The sequence below is a fragment of the Scylla paramamosain genome, chromosome 12, assembly GCF_035594125.1.
Source record: "Scylla paramamosain isolate STU-SP2022 chromosome 12, ASM3559412v1, whole genome shotgun sequence".
Classification (NCBI taxonomy): domain Eukaryota; kingdom Metazoa; phylum Arthropoda; class Malacostraca; order Decapoda; family Portunidae; genus Scylla; species Scylla paramamosain.
In genome coordinates, this window is record NC_087162.1 from 2,385,001 (window position 1) to 2,407,001 (window position 22,001).

The 22,001-nt window shown below is 37.7% G+C and overlaps 1 protein-coding gene across 2 annotated transcripts in view; it reads right to left on the bottom strand.

The window, feature by feature from the left end:
- Positions 1–4,117: 4,117 nt before the first annotated feature.
- LOC135105512 (integrator complex subunit 4-like) overlaps positions 4,118–22,001 on the bottom strand; it is a 28,521-nt gene continuing 10,637 nt past the window's right edge. For both annotated transcript variants that reach the window (XM_064013673.1, XM_064013672.1), the window contains exons 6-13: positions 21,618–21,731; positions 18,361–18,579; positions 17,761–17,935; positions 15,288–15,421; positions 13,296–13,490; positions 9,154–9,300; positions 8,685–8,807; positions 4,118–7,897 (exon numbers count right to left, since the gene is read on the bottom strand). In XM_064013673.1, coding sequence (XP_063869743.1) covers positions 6,800–7,897; positions 8,685–8,807; positions 9,154–9,300; positions 13,296–13,490; positions 15,288–15,421; positions 17,761–17,935; positions 18,361–18,579; positions 21,618–21,731 — 2,205 coding nt within the window. In that variant the 3' untranslated portion in view covers positions 4,118–6,799. The remainder of the gene's footprint in view (positions 7,898–8,684; positions 8,808–9,153; positions 9,301–13,295; positions 13,491–15,287; positions 15,422–17,760; positions 17,936–18,360; positions 18,580–21,617; positions 21,732–22,001) is intronic.

The window sequence follows — 22,001 nt, forward strand, 5'->3', positions numbered from 1 at the left end:
ATAATAATAATAATAATAATGATAATAATAATAATAATAATAATAATAATAATAATAATAATAATAATAATAACAAAAAAAACGACTACAACAACAACAACAACAACAACAACAACAACAACAACAACAACAACAACAACAACAACTACAATACTAATAATAACAATAACAATAATGACAAAATAAAAATTATATGATGATAAAAAAATATTTATATTCATTGGAAAGACGGCACCATTTTGTGATTCGCCATTGAGAGAGAGAGAGAGAGAGAGAGAGAGAGAGGGCGCTCGTGCCCCTGTAATCAAATGAGCACATAACTCTCTCTCTCTCTCTCTCTCTCTCTCTCTCTCTCTCTCTCTCTCTCTCTCTCTCTCTCTCTCTCTCTCTCTCTCTCTCTCATTATTATTATTATTATTGTTATTATTATTATTATTATTATTATTATTATTATTATTATTTTGATAGACTAGAAGTAAGAAAGGAAGGAAGGAAGGAAGGAAGGAAAGGAGGAAGAGGAGGAAAAGAACAACAATAACAACAAAAAGAAAAAGAAAAATGAAAAAAAACAAGAGGAGGAGGAGGAAGAAGAAGAAAAAGAAGAAGAAATTTAGGATAACAACGATATACAAAAAAAGAGGAAAAAAAATAAGCAGGAGGAGGAGGAGGAGGAGGAAGAAGAGGAGGATGACTTCCGTTAATACATAAATTCTATGATATTTAAATTAACAAAAATGGGTCTCTCTCTCTCTCTCTCTCTCTCTCTCTCTCTCTCTCTCTCTCTCTCTCTCTCTCTCTCTCTCTCTCTCTCTCTCTTGTCATCATGTATCGAAAATCTGTTTATAAAAAAGGTGATATATATATATATATATATAGAGAGAGAGAGAGAGAGAGAGAGAGAGAGAGAGAGAGAGAGAGAGAGAGAGAGAGAGAGAGAGAGAGAGAGAGAGAGAGAGGTGTGCCGCTGAGGACATCAATCAGCAGCTCAGGGTGATAGAGGAGTGGGCAAGTAACCTTTGTCCCGGATAAGATTCAGGTGATGGTGGTCTCGGTCCCCCGCTGCCGGGCCAACAGTGGATGGAAGATTGTTTTTTTTGGCGGTGTTCCTCTCCCACTTCAAGAATCCATTAAGATTTTCCGAGTGGAGGTGGACCGAGCACTACAATCCGATGTCCATATCAAGACCGCCAAAAAGGCTTCCCACAGAGTCTCCGCCCTGCGAAGGATGGCTACCTTTCTCGACAGGAGAGGGAGGCTCTTCCTCTTTAAGGGCCAGATATGGCCATTACTAGAATATGCTTCCCTCTCCTTAATGTCAAGCGCCGCAACCCACACCAAGAGAACGAACAACATCTAACGCCGGGCTCTGCGACTATTGATGCTGCAGACCTCACTGCCCAGCCTGAGCCTGTGAGTCCCCTCGATTCACTGGACCGTTCCTCTGCTTCAAGCTCGCCATATGGCCATCTTCATACCCAAGCCAAGGCAGTTACCTACAACGTGAACAGGTACTTCTTGGAAGAAAAGGCAAATAGAGCACCTATACTGCCACCCTCAAAAGCAGTTGCCCGGACAGCTATGGCCACCAAGACAAGTGAAACAACAGTCAGAAGAATTTGTTCTGCATTTAATCAAAGCCTTGATAAAGAAGCTGCATCACAGAAACCGACGTTCTCTTCACCAAAGAAAAAGAATTGTGCTGAACCTGTTACAGGTTTTGATGTCTTTGGTAAGTGTGTATTGAGGAAAGAAATCCCAACTGTGTACAAGATAAAAAGAAGAACTCAGTGAAAAAATCGGCTACTGTGGTTGCAAAAATTTCCTTTGCAAGGTTCTGTTGAAAATAGGATTAAAATTTGCAAAGGTTGGCCCGCAAATTCCTGATGGGAAGAAACGAGGTCGTAGCAGTTCGGAGGAGATTTTTAAGAGAAATGCGGCAGCTTCAACAGTCAGGGCACACCTTTGTTTATCTTGATGAAACTTGGGTAAATCAAAACTGCACAGTTGGGAAGTGCTGGATTGATACATCATCTCAAGAAGCAACAGGAGTTAAGCCGCCCACAGGAAAAGAAGCACGATTAATTATTATTCTCCATGCTGGAACAAAAGACGATTTTATCAACAACGGTGAGCTGATATTCCAAGCAAAAAATTATGGTGATTACCACAATCAGATGAATGCTACAGTTTTTGAAGAATGGTTTCGTATGTAGTTGCTACCCAACATTCCATCAAACTTTGTCATTGTGATGGATAATGAATCGTACCATAGTAGACAAGTGGAAAAATTGCTAACATCGTCATGGAGAAAAGCAGACATTAAGAACTGGCTGATGCAAAACGAAGTTGTAGTCAGTGATGATTTGTCAAAAGCAGTGTTATATGAGCTGACAAAGAATTTCCGTATGGACAGGAAAAGGTATATGGGAGATGCAATTGCTACAGAAATAGACCATATCGTCGTGAGGTTACCGCCATACCACTGCCAATATAACCCCATAGAGCTGATTTGGGCTCGCAAAGTCCTACATAGCCAAAAGGAACAACTTCAAAATGGTTGACTCCAAACCTTTGATTAAAGAAGTGCTGTCACACCAGAAAACTGGAAGCAAGCTGTCAAATATGCCGAAGAACTTCAAGAACACGACACCAAGCTAGACAAAGCAGTTGAAATGTATGTGGATTCATTCATCATACACATTTCAGAAAGCTCAAATGATTTTTCGGATTAAATATCAGAGAGAGGATTATGCCTCCTTTGGAAACCTCTAAAAAAAAAAAAAAAAAAAAAAAAACGCGCCTAGACTTTTACCTCAGTGGTGGTGTAAAAAGGTCAAAATAATTTCAGAAATGCACTACTTCTCAGAGAGAGAGAGAGAGAGAGAGAGAGAGAGAGAGATTAAAGGGGCGGTGTTGGAGAGTGGGCCGGTGATCTGTGATGTGGCAATAGCGGGGGATTCCCGGTCAAACCAGGTGACCTACCCTATCGTCCATTTTTCGCTGCGTTGATAACGCAAATTACAGTAGTAGTAGTAGTAGTAGTAGTAGTCAGACACATAGGCAAACAGACAGACAGTCAGATAGATAGATATACACATAGACTGATAGACAGACAGACATACATGAAGAAAGATAAAGTTTAGAGAAAGAAATAAAGGAGAAAAAAGATCACATTTAAAAGAGAGAGAGAGAGAGAGAGAGAGAGAGAGCCTTGACCGGCCGCAGATTAAATTAAAGCAGGTTATGTGAGGTTAGTAAATAATATCACCTGCTTATCATGGTAATTTTGTCCGAAAATTACAATTGGAGTAGTTTCGAGAAAATTGCGTTGTTAGTTTTATAGTTATAGCCGACCGTTATCCCAGGCAGGCAGTCTGATCAATCAGTAAACAGCCCTGCTTGGTGTTGTGCCAAATCTCTCCTGGGTCTAAATTTCTTCCGGGAGAGATTTAGCATGACAACGATATGGCGTGGATGCAAAATAACCCCCACATTTGATACAATTTGCATTAGCATATTGTGTGTTAGTGACGACTGACGACTTTACTGTATGTATTAATAATGGGCAGTGAATTGTTGACCAGCACTTTAAACATGAATTTTGGCAATTTTTCCTCATTTTTTTTCTCCCCACTTCAGCTGTAAATTTTCAACTTCAGAGCCTAGATATCCATCCACTTCTATTTTTTAGAGGCTTAGGTCGTTACTCCCTGCCATTGATAGCACAGGCAGGTTTTTAAAGTAACACCTTTGCAAAGGCTCATGTCTCATATTTCCTGATGCAGTTGTTGTCAGGGACAGGAATAATAAAAGCATTCAGTGACGGTGAAAAAATGTTCAGCTTCTGGTATGGCTCAAACTCTGGTCACTGAGTTCACATCTGGGTGCTGATCACTTGCCTACCTGGTGATCATATTCTCCTTAAAAATGTTCATATGTGCTACTCTATATGTTGGAAAAAAAAAAAAAAGGCATTTTGCAAGAATGATGGTGGACATGTATTTTAATATTTCTCATAGGAAAACCTGATGAATGAAATCACCAATACCTATGTTCATACCAAACTTTTTTAAGGGCTCATTCCACTGATAAATTGCATGAGGGAAAAAAATAGTAGTTTCTTGTAAAATAATTTAATATAACTTTCCCAAACATTATATAAATATTACTAAATATGAATGGAAATGCAGCAAAACCTCCATAAATGGCATAATAGGGGTTTAGCTTTTGACTCATCAAAATTTTGACTTAAGTGAAAGATCTCTAAAAATCTTAAGAAACACCTGCAGGCCAGGGTCTTCAGTTTCATCCACTTCTCTTTAGAGCATTTTTGTAGGCTCCCGTGTATCCAAAAAATAAATTAATAATAAAAGGATGTAATTATAATATTTTTATATTATTTTATTATGAAATTTGTATGTGTAAACTGCATAGGAATCTTAAAGGTGACATCAATAAACTAAACTCAAGTAATTTACAAATTATTTTGATCCATCACATACATATCTTTCTTATAATAATTATTATCCATGTTGATCATTACATTCTGTACCTGATCCTTTCAGGCCCAGTACAGATTGTGGACATGGTTAGTTCCATAATAAAATGGTATTCACCCTACTCTTTATATAATTTAGATGAAAGGTTTATTTACTAAAATGAGAAAATTGGAAAAAAAAAAAAGTGCAATCTGACTGCAGATTACACTATGTATTGTGCAGTAGTGGTCATTCTCTGAGACCAATTTTACCCCTTGAAAAGTTCAAATGTACCACTGGGGGTGCATGAAGCCCAGGTTGGAAACCATTGCTTTAGAGCCTTCCCTTACACCTTGCTCTGAGAACATGATGCCAAGAAGGGCTGTATGAATTATACTAAATTTGGTCTTAACTTTCTATTTTTATTTTTACAGGTTTAGTCTGCATAGTGCCATCTTACAAAAATTTTGCAGAAATCACCTTTTTTGGACAGTTTTTTTTTTTAATTGAATATTTTGTTGCCTTGCTAACACAGGTGGAATTCTGACTTACAGAATGCCATTTTATGGAAATTTTACAGTACAGACAGTCCCAAACTTATGAACAGGTTCCATTCTGAGAACCTGTTTGTAAGTCAATTTGTTTGTAAGTCCATCATTTGTACTACAATATAGTGTGTATTGCAACATGTATTTTAGTTGTGGATGGTTCTAGTTTTGGACATACAATGGAACCTGTTTTTGAACACCTCTCTTTTCGAACAAATTGGTTTTCAAACAAAATTTTGAGTTCATAATTGCTTTGGTTATCGTACCATTATTTGGTTCTCAAACAAAGTTACTTGATTTCAATTATTAAGAGACAAAAGCTGCTGTTTATTACTAATGTACAGTTTCTATAAGTATTTCCACTATTTTCACGTATTTGGAAGAGACACAATGATTAAGACAGTAATTCAGTCTTTGAAATGAGGTAAATGTCAGCTTGTTGTAGAGCCTTAATGAAACAAACATTTTTCAGGTGACTCAGGAGTAATCCCAATGTCTCTTGATGACCCACAATGTCATCACTACTACACAACTGCATTTTCCCAATAGCTTTTCTCAGCAGCAAGATGATCACCTTTATTTTGGCAGTAAGTGTATTGCTCCTCTCTGTATCACTCTGTAAGGCTTCCCTCACTAGACTGATGACATAGAGAATATCTGCATAGTCTAAACAACATCTGATGAGTTCTGTGTCACTAATTTAATTCACTACATCCTATCTGAATAAATAATTTCTGACCTGGAAATGTGAGTGGCCATCTTGGCAGTGGGAGTGTTTTGTAAGCCACTAAGACAGGGTGGCCAGGAATGGATTAATCCATTTTACATTGACTCCTATGGGGAAAATAGTTTTGGTTTCCAAACATTTAAGATTTTAAATGGCATTCAGGAACAAATTAAGTTAAAAAACCAAGGTTCCACTGTACTGATAAACACAACATTTTTGTGTTTTAGTCTGCTTTGAACAACCTTCAAGTACATGAAGTAAAGTTTATAATAGTAACAAAAATAAGAACTTTAATCTTACCTTCAAAAGGAGACAGCTGGCATACATGAACTGCCTTTCTATGGTGAGATGAGACAAATTGATGACTGGAAATAAAGGAGGCAATGGGTGATAGTGGAATATCAGAAACAGAATCCAGTAGGTGATAGTGGAATATCAGAAACAAGAGATGGGTATGATAGTGGTGTATCAGAAACAGGAGATGATGGTGTATTGACTACAGGAAGGGATGGGTCACCACCACTACTCTTACCTTACATGTTTGAATGATTAAGAGGAAAAAAAAAAAAAAAAAAAAAAAAAAAAAAGGGAGCACACAATACATGTTCTAATATGTGTGGGTACACATTACAGTACAATACTGTCTCCCAAGTCTCCTGTCCTACTGCTGTTGCTTGGCAGACATAAATTATCCTTAAAACATTAATTCTGAGCTTGGACAATTTGGTTTGTATGTAGCAAAAATTTATAACTCAGATGTTTGTCAGTAGGAGACTACCTGTACATAATAATTTTTTCAATGTCAAATCTATATTGTATAAATGATCAAGTGGAATCAATGGACACAGGAACTGACAAAAATTGTCTGAACTAAAACAATGGTGATATGCAATAAGTCTCAGGTGCAAAAAAATTGTTGGAATAGTTCCTTCTGGAGATATATATATATATATATATATATATATATATATATATATATATATATATATATATATATATATATATATATATATATATATATATATATATATTTCAAAATAATTGTTTCAGATACCTTTTCTGATGGATTTTGGCCAAACTAAAACTTTAACTGGCTTGACAAGCTGGATTATTGTGGCAGAATCATCAGCTTTGGCAACTGAATGTCTTCGAGCAGCAAGAACCTCTTGGTCACTTAGATCTAACACTAAAGACAACCCCACATGACAAGCCTCAGACCATGATACTTGTGCGGAGATTAAAACTGTTGTAAGTAGACGATAAGTTCCAGGAGACACTAGACGAAGATGGTTTCTGGGAGGAACTATGAGGTGCGTGGAATGATCAGGGTAAGCCACTCGTATCCGCAAAGTTGACGGATCAGGGATGTGAGATATTTCTGAATCAAGATGTACACCCACTACTAATCCTGCACTAAGCTTATGGATAGTTTCACTGTCTGGTTGTGGTTCAATAATTTCTGCTGAGCACATGTGAACTTGGGCAGGATTGGTAATAGGACCCAGAGCAGGTACAGGATAGGTTAGGAGAAGTGGCTGCAGTATGCGTGCAACAGCTCCTGGACGTGGCTCCTCCAGTTGACTGAGTTCTGCAAACACTGCCTCTAAGAATGAGTCTGCACTTAACTTTTCATCAGTGAGGTATCTATGAAGTGCTTCGGTGTGCTCTAAGAAGTTATCACACAGACCAAGTGCTGAGCCTGTTGAGCCATGAACTACATACACTAACTGCAGTGCAAGTGTGCGAACTCTGAGATTTCTAATGCTAGCTTCCTCTGCAGGACTCAAATTTGTAAAGGCATGACGGAGTCGAAATGTATGTTTTAGCAGCTGATCTACATTACTCTTGAGGGCTCCACTTTGTTGCAGTGACAATGAGGATGGAGTCAGCCAGTTCCTTGTAGACAAAATTTTTGTGAACAAAAGCATACACTGTGTATACAATGCAGCAAAATGTGCAGCAGGAGAGAGAGCTGGATCAATATCAGCAAGTTTAACCAAGTCAGAATGAACTGTCTGATAGATGGTCATGCGCATCTTGGTTGAAGATTGGTCCACAGAGCTGACTCTCTGCATGGACTCCCTCAGAAAACGTAATGTATTTGTTGACACTACTTCTCTTGATGGCTGCCGGTCTTCACCGAGCTGCAAAAAAAAAATATATTTGTTAGTTCACTGGAAAGATACCACTCATTATATAAGGATGGGGATGGATATAGAAATGACAGAGGAAAGATGTAACTGTTTCAACTAATTTCTTATAAGACTGATGATATAAGATTATACTTTAATATGTCATTTTGCACAAAAAATTTCTGCCTTAGTGTCTACAACTTATAAACCAAGACATGATAGTTTTTTTTTTTTTCTTTATATAAGAGGGCCTCTGGCTAAGTGCAACAAAAGAATAAGAAAAAAAGATTCACTGAAAGTGCCAGTTCCAAAAGAGTTCAATCCAAAAGCAGGGTAAAAAATTACTCAAGAGAAATGTCTTGAAATCTTCCTCTTAAAAGTGGATGTAGCATTTTTTGTAATTTTCACACATTATTATTTAATTTTTTTTTGTGTTGTTTTACTTAAAATGTTTAGTTCATAACTCATAGTCAAGAATAACATGTAATATAAGTGAAAAATTTTTAAATAAAGTCTGTTCCATTTCTATATGCATATTTCTTCCCCTAAAGTTTGACTGGGATTCCAAACATCGCTAGTAGGCGTGTAACAATGATAATGATACTATTCCAGGATCAAGAACATTCACTTCCTCCATCATTCATAAAGGAAATGGAGTTACTTTTATGAAAATGTCAAAACACTGCCATGTGGAGAGAAGTGATTTGCAACAACATCCTCACCCTTAGGAGGTTAAAGGCTGAGTGAACCTAACAGGAGATAGGTACTAGCCATTAGTAATGCCCTACTACTTTTTTACCTTGAGTACTGGCACCAGCTGAGGCATGGTGTCTCGCAGGTATGCATAGTGGCGGATGGTGTGCTGCTCCAAAAGAGGCAGGATGGTGGGGCATTGCACTGCTGCATTCAGGACCAAGATCAGCTGTAAAATAAAAATAACCATCAGTTGTGCAAACAAGCTCAGGTCTCTTGCCATTAGCAAAAGGCAGCTTACTCAATGCTACCCTAAAATAGACTAGATGTGGACATATCTCTCATAAAAGTCCTTGAAGTCATGTTTAACTCATCCATTTACTTCTGCACTCCATTCAAACTTGTCCTGTACAATTTCTCTTTCCTCTACAAACATTTCTAGCTTGCATCGAACAGTATCTTTTAGTGTCCATCTGTTTGTGGTCTTCCCATTAGCCTTAGATTTACACTTACCACTCCAGTTCTTACTAATCATATTTTCTTGGGATTCTTTTCACTGTCAAATTAATCCTTACCTTGCAAATATATTCTCCATCTTGGACACTGGGCTCAACACCATCAAAATATGGATGCACAGCCAATAACTGAGAGACAAGGGCTTGCACATGGATAGGATGATTTTGTCCAACATGTCGTAGACATCGATGGATGCTACGACGATCCTGCAGGGAGAAACTAGTGGTAAGTGCTGCTTATTTCTGAACAATAATTTCAAGAGTACATATACCCATATTTTTTATCACTACACACTAATCAGCAACCACAATTTACTTTCTAGTACATTATAAGGAGTCATTAAATTGAAGAAAGAATGATGTTGGTAACCCCTTCAGGGTTTTTTTAAAAGTATACATAAAAATTAACACAGACTGCTGAATTATTTTAAGAGATGCTTGTGGAAAGCTAGGAATCCCTCTCATGAAAACTTTTCATTTCACTACTTAACAAAAGATATTGTTTCTCATATACTATGCACTGGAAAAGAGGAAATATATAGAACTGAGAAATGCAAACTTAACTGTCTTCTTACATTACATTCAACTTCTATCTGAGTACAGTTAGAGCGCCACTAATGTGCAATATTTTAACAAGAATTGGGTCTAATGATGGAGTCTGCTTGCCTCCAAGTCACACCATTAACCGGGCAGGAGGACTCAAATCCCTAATGTAGGGATGGGCTGCAACAAGCTGCAAAGACATCTGTAAAACAGGACAGGTAACATCAAAGCAGAGGGAGAGTGGAGGCCATCATCACTACCACCTTCACCACCTGCAGTAACAGAACTGAGTTTGCCACCACCACTGCTGCCATCAACCCTATCATCCATAGTGATAGTATTGAGCATGCTGCTGCCACTGCTGACACCCCACCAACTGCAGTGAAAATACTCAGCATGTTGCTGTGGCAGCTGCTGCCAGCCTCACCACTCACAGTGATAATACTTAGTGTGCTGTTGCCACCCTCACCACCTACACTAATATTACTGAGCATGCCATCGCCACCACCACCAGTAATACCATGGATTATGACTAACTTTGTAGAAGAGCAACTTGTAAGACAAGTAAATATATCAAGCAAAATTTGCTTTAGCATACATGCATAACTCGGAAAGTGAGCCAAAAAGAGCCGAGGGTTCTCTCACACTCATGGTGCACATTGTCCTCTGTTCCAGCCCTTCTTGTGGCCTGTTTCCCTTTATAACACTTGGGTCATCTACTCCTTGCTTCTGTTGTCTCATGCATTGTTTCTTTTTCACAATTACACTGTTTCCTCAGTCTTCTTTTCCCAACTATATATTAAAAATCTTAATACATTTTATTATTTTTCCTGACTCAGCTTTATCTCCATATAGTTCTAACACTGTGATGATCTTTCCATCCTCATCTTTTAACCTCCTATGCCATTCCTCCTCTCCAATGATTGGTATTATAGCTGTCTCAAGCTGGCTTCTCTGATCCTTAGTACCTATCACACTTCACTGTCAGGTTTTCAATGGTATCCTTCACTCCCCCACAATTCATTGACAAGATGCCATGGCTGCATACAAAATACTGTTAAATTCTTTAATGAAATTGTGTTTCTGTATCAATGAAGAAAAATGAATTCTGACACCCATGCAATGCAATGAATATTTTTTAAATATCATTAATTCAGTGCTGCTAGAATGCAGGAAAAAGAAAATTGTGCAAAATTGTAAACAGCTTCTATATAAGAATAAGAATAAGAAATAAGAAATAAGAAAAAGAAACGTCATTGATTCAGTGAACTAACAGTATGTTGCTAGAATGTAGGAGAGAAAATTGTGCAAAATAGTAACAAACTTTTATCTATATAAGAATAAGGACAAAATCAGAGAAGTGGCTTGGGTAGTTGGATTTCTGCTTGCTGCATTCTCAGCAGTAGGAATAAAGAAGTTATAGGAAGTTGGAAATCACAAAAATTGTGGCTTTAGAAAAAGAGAATAGTAACTTTGACAAGTGGATGGGTACTGTAAGTGAAATTAAAACTTATTTAACTTGGTGGATAAGTTAGACAGCCCTTCAAAATTGAAAAATCTTCAGACCTGATACTACAATTAACATTAAACTCAGATTGGAGTGGATGCCTTGATCACCAAATAACAAGTGGCAAGTGGTCACCTGCAGAAATAGAATTACACATTAAGACCAGAGAAGCCATTCTTTTTGTATTGAAATAATTTGGACATAAGATCTTAGGAAAGCATATTAAAAGTATTTTGTGATAACACTACAGCTATAAACTATGCCAATAAAATGAGGGACCCTTATCACCAGAGAAGGCAATGGGATAGAAAGTAGTTTCTTTTTGGGGACTCCCAGCCACGGATGGGAATGCTACTCAAAATGCTCGTCAAATATCCAAGGTTCATAATAAAGCTGAAGGATGTGCTGACGCATCCATTGTCAACAGAGGAACATCCCATCATAGGCACACCAGATTGATGGCATATTTGCTGTCTGGAAAAACATGTGAGAACGAGGCATATTTGCAGCAAGTATGGATGTTATATTGGCCTCCTGGAAACCAGGAATCGAGAAGCAATATCTACCACATGTTAACAGATGGACACAATTTTGTGATAGACAAAGCATCAATCCTCTTAATCCCAGTGTAACTGGTATTGTGAATTTTTCTCCACAACTTTCCACAGAGGCGCGAGTTAAAAGTGTGTCAACACAACGATAGGGGCTCTCTCTCCTCACTTGGGATGGCTATGGACAACTGGAGTGGGAAATCACCCTCTTGTCAACAGGCTGATGAGATGGATATTCAACCTGAGGCCACCAACACCATGGTAAATGAAGAACTGGGATGTCAAGCCAGTCCTGCAAAAACCTAGGACTATGGATTCTCAGCACAAACTTACCTTGAATGACTTGACATTCAAATAAATTATTCAAGTTATTGCATGAGGCAGCACAGAACAAGAAGAGGGAGGATGGTGGCAGTAGTGATGGTGGAGGTAATGGACTTGAGGGAGGAGACTGACTGTAGTCTTCCTTCTGCCCTGGATACTTCTCTTCCTCCTTTGCCCTCCTTTGCTCTTTACTATTTGCACAGCTCGTAACAATGCATTTGTGTGTGTGTGTGTGTGTGTGTGTGTGTGTGTGTGTGTGTGTGTGTGTGTGTGTGTGTGTGTGTGTGTGTTTACCTAGTTGTGTTTTACAGGAAAAGAGCTATGCTCGTGCTGTCCTGTCTCCATATCTATAAGCATCCAGCTTAACTTTAAATTCATGAATATTTTTTGCTTGTACCACTGTTTCATCTAAGTTGTTCCATATTTCTATGCTTCTATTTGGGAAACCATATTTCTTGATATCTCTTCTACTTGCTGTCTTCTCCAATTTCACTCCATGTCCTCTTGTATCTCTTGAGTCCCACACAAATAAGTCTTCTTTGTCAACTTGATCCTTACCCTTTAAAGCTCTATATATAGCAATCAGGTCTCCTCTTTCTCTTCTCTCTTGTAATGATGGAAGCTTCAGTCTCCTTAATCTTTCTTCATAGGTTAAATCTCTCAAACTTGGTACCAATTTGGCTGCAGCTCTTTGGATCCCTTCTATTTTCTTTATTTCCTTTTTATTATGGGATGACCAAAGAATTATGGCATATTCCAGTTTTGGTCGAATCACATATTCCATCAACTTTTTCATCTCTTTATCCATGTAAGCAAATGTGTGTGTGTGTGTGTGTGTGTGTGTGTGTGTGTGTGTGTGTGTGTGTGTGTGTGTGTGTGTGTGTGTGTGTGTGATGTAATGATAAAGTGACGATATCCTGACACAACCTGGCAGCTCATGGGAAACTGCAGTATGGTAGACAGTAAAGAAGGGTGAATGTAAAGAAGGGGTTAAGTTAGTGAGAAACATGTCATGCGTACTGTATACATTGACTCATAATGATGAGGGGAAAACACTTCATTTATAGTGTCAGTACCTTTACAGGATAAAAATTTCTCAAAATTCAGAGGCTATCAGATCCCAAGCTTTCCAGACAAAAGCTAATGTATCTTTATTTACACAATTAGCAACTATAGTGCATTCCAAACTATTGTTTTAAATCTTTTTACCACCTTCATTTTTGGAGTATTGTTCTCTTTTTATGGATTCAAGACAGCAAAATAGTAGCATCATTTACCTGAGGGTATCTGCGGAGATTATCTAGGAGGCTGGAAACACAAATCTTGACAGAGGAGATAGTGGAGAGCACAGTGGTGCCAAGAAAGGTGTGCAGAGACTCACGAATATCCAATGATGCATCCTTGAGGGCATGCAGAATCTCCTCCAGCTGGTCAGCTCGTAGGATAATGTGACCAGCTATCTGCTGAAGCACCTACAGCATATAGCTCTCATTAATGGTCAGTATATCCTTACATGTGTTTATTTTAAGCAATTGAGTGCATATATATAAGGTGACAGGTCCAACTTAGGCAATAAAACTTAATACAATAATTTCTTTTTGGAATTAGATGCAACAGGCTTTAAACAAAAGGAAAACTCTATGAAAAATATTAAGAGATTAGCATTGTAGTTCACATAATTTGTTTATAGGAAATGGTCCTCATTCTTTTCTCTAAATGATGCACAATAACAGTTTCCAAATATATTCAATCATGGTAAATACTTCTGTATGCAAAACATTACACATTATACATAATATTGTAGCTTCATCTACTAACCATTTGATATGCAGCATGACTAAACCTGACACAAAATTGATAAGTATGAAATCAATCTTTCTGGTAATTGAAAAAATGAGAAGTGTAGTATCAAAAAAGCTAAGACCTTGAGTATTAAATTCTGATTCAAAGAAACTTCAAATAATCTCAAAAGCCGGCCATATAGCAAAATATCTTCATAGCAGCAACTCACTTATGGAAATTATAAATATACCCAAATTTTCAGCTGCACAATACATCATTCAAATTTTAGCCTTGCCTAGTGTGCCCACAAGTATGGTTAGGGACTTATCTGGACAGATGATGGAATAGATAGGCTGGATCAACCTCAACTATTGCAGAATGCTGTGTGATCACCTTTGTGATGTTCAGCTGGGGCACAGTGCATTTGGCAGTTCAATTTGGTTATGCAGCTACACTAATAATTGAACACTTATCAGTTTGTTTCCAGGAGCTGCTTTAGTTGTTGGGGGAAGGCTAAGATGTTACCATGTGAGATTATGACTTTAAAGTGCTCTCTCCAGTATTTTGTCTCCTCTAAATGTGTTTGAGTCATGACATCACACTTCCCATAATCTTCAACTGATTGTCTCATATTAATACTAATTGACATGATACAAATACACAGGGTGAGCATAATGTCTTTCTTTGATCATGAACCTTAATTGAACAAAACATAAATAAGATACAAAAAATATTTTGGCTTACAACTTACATCTAAAGTTTTTTTTCTCATTCACATATGAACTTCAACAAGTGGCCCTTTTGTTCTTTGAAACATATCTTGGTGATACTCAATTTAATGCCATGTGTTCTGAAGCATCTCGGCAGTTACAGATCATATTGTTTCAGTTATCCTTTGCCCAGGGTTTGAGGATTGCAAACCAATGTACAATACAATTTAACCTCACATGCCCCCTCCCCCCACCATAAAAGGTCAACTGTCAGGTGAATGTGGGGACTATGGTGTTAGACTTAGATGTGCTTGGAGTGACAAAAGAGGCATACACTGAAGTTCATTGAAATTCATGTGTAGACATAGGCTATAACTGAGCTAAAAATAGTTTTTATAATTTTTATGTTTTGTTCATTAAATATTCATGATCAGGGAAAGAGTTTATGCACATGCTCACACTGTTTTATTTATGATACAAATTTGCCCCAACTTAAACTCCAATAAACATTTCTAAAATCACTATTCCCGGATCAAGCAAGCATCACCATCAACGTTGGCTTGCTGCCACTAAGTAGATAAAAAGGGGATACCCTCTTTACACAGGGGATACTTGAATCAATCTACATTACCAGGAACATCAAAATTCCATCCTCACAGAGGTGGCACAAGTAACCACAGATGTGATAGGCATATTTATAAGAATGAACAACACAATCTTATGATGGTGATGATGAACAAATTTTCCTGAAGAAATAACAAGGGAAGCTATTTTTACCTGGATGGCTTTGAGACGAACTTCCTCAATTTCATCATTAAACATATCAACCAGAAAGTCCAATGACTGGTTGGCAAACTGTGCATTATTCAGGGCCAAGGAGCATATTGCATCAAGGGCTGCATTACGAACCTCTGAAAATGTAACAACAACAAAATATGATTGAGTCCACTAATTTTTGCATACACACACACACACACACACACACACACACACACACACACACAAAGCTGACTTTGAATAATTAAGAAAGTATTTTGTTGCTGTGGACTGGAAAGACTTTGAAGATGCAGAAGATGTTCGGGAAAAATGGGATGAATTTATAAGGAAATATAATTTTGCTGCGGAGAAATTTGTACCTAAAGGAGGAGCAAGATATAGAAAGGGTAAAGAATGGTTCAATACAAAATGCAAAGATGCTAGAAATCGTAAATCAAATGCTTGGAACAGATGGAAGAAGAGGAAATACTGAGAGCAGATGGGAGGAATATATTGATGCTAGAAACAAGTACATTGAGATAATAAGAATGGGGAGAAGAAACTATGAAAGAGATATAACAGATAAGTGTATAAATGAACCCAAACTATTCTTTAGCCATATTAATAGGAAGATGAAGAAGGAAGCTGTATCAAAACTGAAAGTTGAAGGAAAAATCTATGATGATGCACAGGACGTGGCAGAGGTTATGAACAATAGTTTCAGATCGGTATTTATTGCGGAAGGGGAGTTTGATGCTGAAAGGAATAAGATGGTGAGGAATATACTAAGTACAGTCCCAGTCAGTTATGAAGAAATACTTAATATGATGGAAGAACTTGAAGTAAATAAAGCAACTGGTCCACATGGATTATCAAACTGGATATTGAAGGAATGTAGAGAACAACCAGCTGATAAAATTCAGTCTAGTCCTGGTAATTTTCTGCAGCTTTACTTTCTGCCGATGCAGCTTCCCCATGCAAAGTAACATTCCTGATTAGGAAGCACTTCTGAAATCAGTCAAACCACCCCTTGCTGGCTTGAAATTCCTCAGGTTCTTGTGCTTTAGATGGTCCTGCTTGTGGCTCTTCATTGTTGTCTTCTTTGGCGCCCTCTGCTGTGAATTGTTCGTACAATTTCCTGCCCTTTTTATGTATGAAGTTGCTGTTTTCTTCCACAAGTTGGTTATTCACAATGCCAGGGCTGATTCCATCCTTACGATGTACTTTTTCCTGTCTGTTGACACCATCCTCGCATTCAGGCAAAATTTTGCTGAAACAGTTTTCCTGATTGATTCCTTGTTCTTCTTTATGGACCTAACCGTACTTCCATTTACAATGTAGTGGCACCCAATTGCGGCATAGCTTCTCCCTTCCTGCAGCATATCGAGGAGTTCAACTTTCTCCTGCAACATCATAACCTTCCTCCTCTTCACTTCCTTGGCACCAGAAGCCTTATGAGATGCAGGGCATTTGGGTGGCATTGTGGGGGCTTTGGAAAACCAGGAGAAAGTAGCAAAAATAAGTGGTGAAAAGCTGAAGTGGGCACAGTGACATGGCTAAGGCAGAAACATGTGGTGAACTGGGGAGTGCAGGATGGGAAGGCAGTGTGGTCCCACTCTTCCTTTGTGTGCCACCTACCAATATGTCTGGGTATTTCCTCAATCTCCGCCATGATTTAGCTTGTATTTTATCATATATAATAGCTAATTTTTTTGGTGATAAAGTGGGCTTTCCCACATTGTAAAAATAGTTACGTTCCAATGAAAAAACTGTGTAAGAGTGAAACGATGATGACTGAACTGTGAAAAACTGGGGGTTCACTGTAGTGTCACAGTGGTGACTGTAGTGACTAAATACAGAATAGTGACCTCTCTCTCTCTCTCTCTCTCTCTCTCTCTCTCTCTCTCTCTCTCTCTCTCTCTCTCTCTCTCTCTCTCTCTCGCTCTCTGTCTCCATCACTCACCTATTTCTCCTGCAATGTATTTCACTACCTCCTATTGCCTTCTACATCATAATATTCCTGTTAATTCTTGTATCTGGTCTTGGTTAATTTATTCATGGTGATATTGTGGTACTTTGTGGGAAGCTTATGACTGTCTTGTTCTGCAGCCACCTCCAAACATTATGAGGACTAAAAACTGCAAAATCTGCTCATCTAATCCCTTTCCTTCTTGTATACACCAATACAGATTTCATACAATGTTTTTAGAGTCAAATATTGTTGCTTATTGCAGGGAAGAGGTTAAGCACCAGTAAATATGGTATTTCACAGGCAATAGAACACACTTGTATCAAAATAGCTCTGAACTGATAATGATAGCAAGAAAAATCTAAGAAAAGAAAGCATCCTTTTGCAGTCTTCTTCCTTCTATTCATAAATTTTACATATTATCTACATGCCAATGAAACTGTCAATTTAGAAAAGAGAAAACAAAGTTATAAACTTTATGTATGAATTATTTTGACCAAGAAAACAATTCAATGCTTAACTCACCCAAAAACTCATCTTCTAGACCATGAACATTGGCCCCACAAGAACCAGTGTTGATAATGGAGACTGAGTCAGCTTCAACATGTTCTTTTGGTGCATCGTCTGCCCAACGCTTTCCTGATGACCACTCACCAGATGATAGCATTGCCAATGCTCGCTCATGAGCTGATGGCTTCCTCTGATGGTGTAAAGGGAAAAATATCTATATGTTAAAGGTTCACCAGTTTATCTTTTTAACAGGTTGGTACATAACAATGTCTGTAAATGAAACAAAACAGAGTAAATTTTGATGAGACAAATCCATAAACATTAAATGACTCAATTTATGAAATCTATGAATAAAATCAAAAGTCATATCACATAATTCTACTTGAAATATAGAATGCATTTCTGTGTAATTTCCATGAAATTAGGAGATAGTAAGAGAACAAACTGAAGCACTGGGTCATTTTCTTCTTTGACTGATTCTTTACATATATTATATATATATGAAACAAAAGAATATACATATACAGTACCCTCTCAAGTTTTACATTTGCTTTCTCCCATCCCCGAAAAAAAAAAAAAAAAAAAAAAAAAAAAAAAAAAAAAACACACACTAACCCTCATATTGGACATTAGCTTCTTGTCCAGTGTTTGCTGCAGGAACTTCTCTGATATTCCAGACATGGAGCCAAGGAGAGAGGCTGCTTGAGTTCTCACTCTTACATTGATATCATTAACAACATTACATATCTGAGAAAAGGCATGATCCACCAACCGCATGTGAAGGTCACTATCAGGAATGGGCACCAAACGCTCAGGATCACTCTCAGCAGCCACCTGTGAAGGGATGAAGGTAGATAATTTCATGTAGAATTAGTTTCAATGACAGCATATTCTATATTACCTGAAACATTCAATGTATGTGTGCCTGTTAGTTCATCTTCTATTTTGCTTTTCTTCCTTAAGTTATTATTCAGGAAGTTGAACTCTGTCCCATATGAATTTATACCTAGGTAGCTGATAAGGCAATACTTGTCTGTGGCTGCATGACTGAATGATCATATGCCTGAGGGGTGTGTGCTGACAAAGTGGCTTTTGTGTCTCTCCCAGCTTGTGAGGGTGTAGCTGTGTGAGATAGTTGAGGCATGATCATGGTTGTCTGCAATGTAGTGTCCAAGTAATCCTATGATGCACTTATTGTTAACACTGGAATAAGCAATTCACTTCACAATCTCCTATCTGATCACCAGTATGGGTTCTGTCAAGGCTGCTCTACTGGTGATCTTCTGGCTTTCTTTACTAAGTCTTGGTCATCCTCTTTTAGAGATTTTGGTGAAAATTTTGTTATTGCCTTAGACATAACAAAAGCTTTTGATAAAGTCTGGCACAAAGCTTTGACTTCCAAACTACCCTCCTATGGCTTCTATCTTTCTCTTTGTAACTTCATCTCAAGTTTCCTTTCTGACCATTCTGTTGCTGCTGCAATAGACAATCATTGTTCTCCTAAATCTATTAACAATGGTGTTCCTCAGGGTTCTGTCCTGTCACCCACTCTCTTCCTATTATTCATCAATGATCTTTTAAACCAAACTTCTTGTCCTATCCACTCTTATGCTGATGGTACCACCCTGCACTTTTCCATGTCTTTTCATAGTAGTCCAACCCTTCAGGAAGTAAATAGTTCATGCAGAGAAGCCACAGAATGCCTGCTTGACTTCTGATCTCTCAAAAGTTTCTGATTGGGGGAGAGCAAAGTTAGTACTGTTTAATGCCTCAAAAACTCAATTCCTCCATCTACCAACTTGACACAACCTTCCAGACAACTATCCCCTCTTCTTCAATGACACTCAATTGTCCCCCTCTTCTACAATGAACATCCTTGGTCTGTCCTTTACTTATAATCTAAACTGGAAACTTCATATTTCATCTCTAGCTAAAACAGTTTCTATGAAGTTAGGCATTCTGAGATGTATCTGCCAGTTTTTCTCAGCCCCCCAGCTGCTAACTTTGTACAAGGGCCTTATCTGTCTATGTATGGAGTATGCTTCACATGGCTGGGGGGGTTCCACTCATACCACTCTTTTAGACAGGGTGGAATCAAAAGCTTTTCATCTCATCAACTCCTCCCCTCTAACTGACTATCTTCAGCCTCTTTCTCATCACTGCAATGTTGTATCTATTGCCATCTTCTACCTCTATTTTCATGCTAATTGCTCTTCTGATCTTGTTAACTGCATATCTTCCCTCTTCTCATGGTCTCATTGCACAAGACTTGCTTCTTTCTCTCACCCCTATTCTGTCCACCTCTCTAATGCAAGAGTTAACCAGTATCCACAATCACTCATCCCTTTCTCTGGTAAACTTAGGAGCTCCCTGTCTGCTTTTGTATTTCCACCTTTCTATGACTTGAATTCCTTCAAGAGGGAGGTTTCAAGACACTTATCCTTCAATTTTTGACTACTGCTTTAGGCCCTATTTGGGGACTGGCATCTCAGTAGGCCTTTTTTTTTTATTGGATTTCAGTTGCCCTTGGCTGGTATCTAAAAATAAATAAATAAATAAATAAATAAATAAATAAATAAAAATTCTTATTGGTTATGTGTCTGCAACTCTTCTTTTCTGGTTCTCATTCACCAGCACTCTTACTCTCAGACCCTGCTAGCAAAATCATCTTATTAGCAATGTAGAGTTATTCAGTACAGTAGGGTACATGGTAGTTAAGAACATAAGAACATAAGAAATAAGGGAAGCTGCAAGAAGCGACCAGGCTTACACGTGGCAGTCCCTGTATGAAACACACCTACCTATTTCCATCTGCTATCCCCATCCATAAACTCGTCTAATCTTCTCTTAAAGCTCTCTAGTGTCCTAGCACTAACTACATGATTACTGAGTCCATTCCACTCATCTACCACTCTATTTGAGAACCAATTTTTTCCTATCTCCTTCCTAAACCTAAATTTTTCAAGCATGAACCCGTTATTAGTTATAATGTACAACTGCCATGATGTAGTGAAATTTTAATAAAATTTAATCAGAATAACAAATTAAAACTGGTAAGACAAACTCACTACTCATGTGAGCAATGAAATTTTAATAAAAAATTTAATTGGAATAATAAACTAAAACTTGCAAGACTAACTCGTCAGCTGTGCAAGCCGATGCTTACCTCTCTGCCAACAGTGCCACTTTCTGTGATGTAATGAAGCTTGATGACATTTGATAACAAAACTTTCAGAACACTTTTTAGCAGCAATAATTATGCTGGGTATTGCTGCTCAAAAATAGTATTTTGAAGGAGATGATGTCCAAACTTAAACTGAATACATATTTTCTTATATTAAGAAGTAGTCTCAACACTTTTTGACACCACATCATATAAAAAAATAATAGTGAACCTGATACTGTTGCACTAAGGGTGAAAAAAGGGAATAAATGCTTTAGGAGAATTAAATGAGTTCTTAATCACAAGGCAGAAAATGTAACTGAAGAGAATGAATGAAGTATTACCTCTTCAGCCAGCTTGAAAATTACTGCTACCATTAAAGATAACAAAATGAGTAAGAATAAAGGAACTGGGAATCCCATTTTCTTTATTTTCACTCTCACAATAGGATGAGATATTATGTAAGTAGACAATGTAGTCAAAGATAAGTAGGCTAAATATGAATGACTTTAAAATTCAAGACAATAATCAGCTGGTAAATCAGGTGAACCAGCAAATTACTTCAGCATTTATCAGTTTAACACTGACATCTCAGCTATTACTTGTTAATCAGTGGAAGATTTTTTATATAAAGATAAATCCTGGTTTGAAATTCACAAATAAGAAAACATTTGTAATAAGCCTTATAAACACATCCAACTATTCTTACCTTGATTAAGAAAAGTGCAGCTGCTCGCACACACTGGTAATCATCACCAAGAGCTTTGCAAGCACTATCATACACTTCTGCTGGCAGCTTCACTCCCTTCTCTTGCACAACCATCTGCAATGAAGAGTTCTTTAATAAAAACCTGATTTCTTGTAAAATATGTAATACAGAGATCTATATTCATTGCAAGTATGCAATACTGACCATATCTATCCATCCATATACCAGACTGACACTTCCACAAAGAGAAATAGCTGAGGCATGCCATCCCCCCTTCACAAGCACTTTCACAACTCCAAGTTGCTAAAGATTAAACAACACTGATATGCATATATTCATATTAACAATCACATTCATAAGCATCCCCAATATCTCAACCAAATG